The 527-nt window shown below is 49.0% G+C and overlaps 1 protein-coding gene across 1 annotated transcript in view; it reads left to right on the top strand.

The window, feature by feature from the left end:
- Positions 1 to 527, top strand: part of LOC119592506 (transmembrane protein 26-like) — a gene marked incomplete in the record, with an annotated part of 7,474 nt that overhangs the window by 4,234 nt on the left and 2,713 nt on the right. The window contains 1 exon segment of the mRNA XM_037941355.1: positions 213 to 483. Coding sequence (XP_037797283.1) covers positions 213 to 483 — 271 coding nt within the window.

Below are 527 nucleotides of genomic sequence, written 5' to 3'. Positions count from 1 at the left end.
TATGATTAGTCTGAATAAGATTTTTCGTTAATGGTTTTCTTTTTTTTTATGAAATAGCTCTGTAAGTGTGCTTCGATGTGTGACATAACTTCTAAAATAAAAATAAAAAACAAAGCTGATAAAATTGGTTCGCTATCATTTGTCCTTATTACCTTGCTTCCTCCTTAAAATACAATTCCCACACTTCGCTCTTCCTTCTCCTCCTCCTTCAGGCATCTGGACGTGGTCGCTCCTGCAGTTCACCCTCGTGCTGAGTGCAACCCACGCCCCCAAGACGCGCCCGTCCATCAACTACCCTCCGCCCAAGGACATGATCGACGAGATGACGCCCGTCGATCGCATGGTCCACGACTTCGGGGAGAACGACGGCCTCCTACGCCCCTCCGTCAGCTGCTCGCCCAACATCGACCTCTTCCTCGACATGGACATCATCGCTATCCTGACGACGGTCTTCATGCAGGACGGACCTTTCTTCTTGCTGAGGTTCGTACGGTGGTATGGAGGGGAGGAGGTTCTGCTATGTTTAG

Source organism: Penaeus monodon, chromosome 30 (assembly GCF_015228065.2).
Source record: "Penaeus monodon isolate SGIC_2016 chromosome 30, NSTDA_Pmon_1, whole genome shotgun sequence".
NCBI classification, from domain to species: domain Eukaryota; kingdom Metazoa; phylum Arthropoda; class Malacostraca; order Decapoda; family Penaeidae; genus Penaeus; species Penaeus monodon.
This window is presented reverse-complemented; position numbering and strand designations above follow the sequence as displayed.